The following is a 2,673-nucleotide window of genomic DNA, read 5'->3' as shown; positions in this document are numbered from 1 at the left end:
AGAGAAAATGAATCCAGAGTTTTCAACACAGGCAAACAAAAACTTTACACCCCACAAGGAGATCATTTGCAGCCTGAGTTTAATATCCATGCTCTTTTAATATACCTGACTCAATTAAATTGTGCTATTTGCTAGGTTATAATGTGCTTCTAATAGCCACAGGCATTTTCTTCTCAACAGATTTTTTTCCCCTCCCTCCCAAACTGCTCTCTTCAGGCAATTTTAAACTAAAGACTATTCTCTCAATGCCCATTATATGACCATTTCAATATCACACCTTAGCCTTTGGAGGATATACAGACTCAGAGCCTTATGACCTAGACCAAGGGTAGGGAACTTTCGGCCTCAAGGCCACATGGGGCCCTGTAGGTCGTCAAGTGTGGCCCTTCGACTGAATCCAAACTTCATAGAACAAATCCCCTTAATAAAAGGATTTGTTCTGTAAAATGTGGACTCAGTCAAAAGGCCACACCCAAGGACCTAGAAGGTCACATGTGGTCCTAAGGCCACAGGTTCCCCACCCCCGACCTAGATTCATGAGACAAAGCTGTCACAGTGGATGTCATACTTACTGAGATTTTGATGATTTTGTCAAAAAGATGCACTTGGGGCCCAATGAAGTCAAACACGAAATACTGTTAAAAAAAATGATACATACATTGGTGACTGGAAGCAGGTAACCCTCTCCCATCTTTGGTCCCAATCTGAGATATACCCATGAACTTACCAGGATGTGCAGCTGAGAAAAGTAGCATCTCTTTTACAGCTAAAAGAGCATTGAATTTGGAATAGAAAACCTAAGTTTGATTCTCAGCTCAGCTCTGCTGTTTGCTAGTTATATGACTTTGGACAAAGTGCTTGATTTCCTTATCTTCTGAGGATCCTCTGAGATCCTGTCCAGCTCTAGATTTATGATCCTATGATTTTTAAAGGAAATTAATTTATTCATGTGGGACAGTAGATCAAATGTTGAGCTTGGAGTCAGCAAAACTAATTTCAACTCCTGCCTCAGAATTTCCTAGCTACATGACCGTATGTCATTTTACTTTTCTCTGTCTTGGTTTCTTCAACTGTAGAAGGAAGTGGTTGGACATGATGGCCTTAAAGTTTCCTTCCATCTCTAAATCTATGATGTTTTGGGAGGGAAAAATCATCATCCTTAAAGTTATCATAGAGGATGAGGGTCTCCTACAACCTACCCCTTCATGCCCTGCTAGAGATAGAATCTTGGCGGAGATGGAGCATGAGTCTTCTTCTATTTGACACCTTGCTTATTTGTTGTTCTTTTCTTAATTATATGACCATGCTTTGTTTTTTGCCCAATGTTGTATCATAATTTTAATAACATGATAGAATATAATGATAATAATATATAATATATGATGATGATATGATAATAATGACATCAGCATTTATATAGCGCTTTAAGATTTGCAAAGTACTTTACAAATATTGTTATCATTTTATCCTTAAAATGACCCTGAGGGGGTACTATTATTATCCCCATTTTACAGATGAGGAAATTGAGACAGACAGAGGTTAATTAATTGTGACTTGCTCAGGGTCACATAACAAGGAAGTGTGTAAGGTAGGATTTGAACCCAATTCTTCTTGATTCTAGGTCCAGCACTCTATCTACTACATCACCTAGCTATTTGCTTACTCTACCTTTCATTAATTTGTTGTTGTTCAGTGGTTTCAGTTGTGTCTTAATTTTCTTGATTCCATTTGGGGTTTTCTTGGCAAAGATACTGGAGTGGTTTGCCATTTCCTTCTCCAGTTTATTTTACAGATAAGGAAACTGAGGCAAATGGGGTTAAGTGACTTGACCAGGGTCACCCAGCTAGTAAGTGTCTGAGGCTACATTTGAACTCAGGAAGATGAGTCTTCCTGACTCCAGGCTTGGCACACTCTACTATGGCCCCACCTAGCTTCCATTAATAATAACTCACGTTTAGTGTTTCAAGGTTTACAAAGTTGTTCCCTCATAAGAATTCTGTGAGGTAGGTGGTAGAGGTATTATTACCTCCATTTTGGAGATAAAGAAACTAAGGCTCTTTTGAAGTCAGCCTCGAAGGGACGTTAGAGATTCTCCAATCATAGAATCAGAGACCATCCGGCCCAACGCCCTCATTTACAAATAAGAAAAGTGAGACTTGGGAGTTGTGACTTAGCCAATGTCACACAAGCATTGGCAGTGGCAAGGTATGACCCTGGATTTCTGGCTCCGAAGCCAGTGCTCTTTCCACCATGTCACGGTGCCTCCCTTTCTAGACACATCAATAGGGTTGAAGTGGTTTGCTCAAAGCCACATAGATTATAAATTGAAGAGGCGTATTTTAAATCCAAGTCCTCTGAACCCAAATCTAGCACTCCCGACACCGTACCGTGCTCCTTTCTTATTGGGGATTTATTTCCAGTTAATATTTCCAGCCCCTGTGCTTTAGAATCAGGCACAGAATAAATCCTCAGCCAACCCAAAGAGATTTAGCGGTTTTAATCACCCCCCATCGCTGAGACTTGGCTCGGTCGGNCTTTCTTATTGGGGATTTATTTCCAGTTAATATTTCCAGCCCCTGTGCTTTAGAATCAGGCGCAGAATAAATCCTCAGCCAACCCAAAGAGATTTAGCGGTTTTAATCATCCCCCATCGCTGAGACTTGGCTCGGTCGA

At 40.5% G+C, this 2,673-nt stretch overlaps 1 protein-coding gene across 1 annotated transcript in view; it reads right to left on the bottom strand.

The window, feature by feature from the left end:
* Positions 1–2,673, bottom strand: part of LOC114030668 (fer-1-like protein 6) — a 193,435-nt gene that overhangs the window by 181,067 nt on the left and 9,695 nt on the right. The window contains exon 5 of the mRNA XM_027845519.1: positions 573–635. Coding sequence (XP_027701320.1) covers positions 573–635 — 63 coding nt within the window. The remainder of the gene's footprint in view (positions 1–572; positions 636–2,673) is intronic.

Source organism: Vombatus ursinus, unplaced genomic scaffold (assembly GCF_900497805.2).
Source record: "Vombatus ursinus unplaced genomic scaffold, bare-nosed wombat genome assembly UNPS02014973.1, whole genome shotgun sequence".
Lineage (NCBI taxonomy): Eukaryota > Metazoa > Chordata > Mammalia > Diprotodontia > Vombatidae > Vombatus > Vombatus ursinus.
Note: the sequence above shows the minus strand (reverse complement) of the source record. Positions and strands in the feature narration are given on the sequence as shown.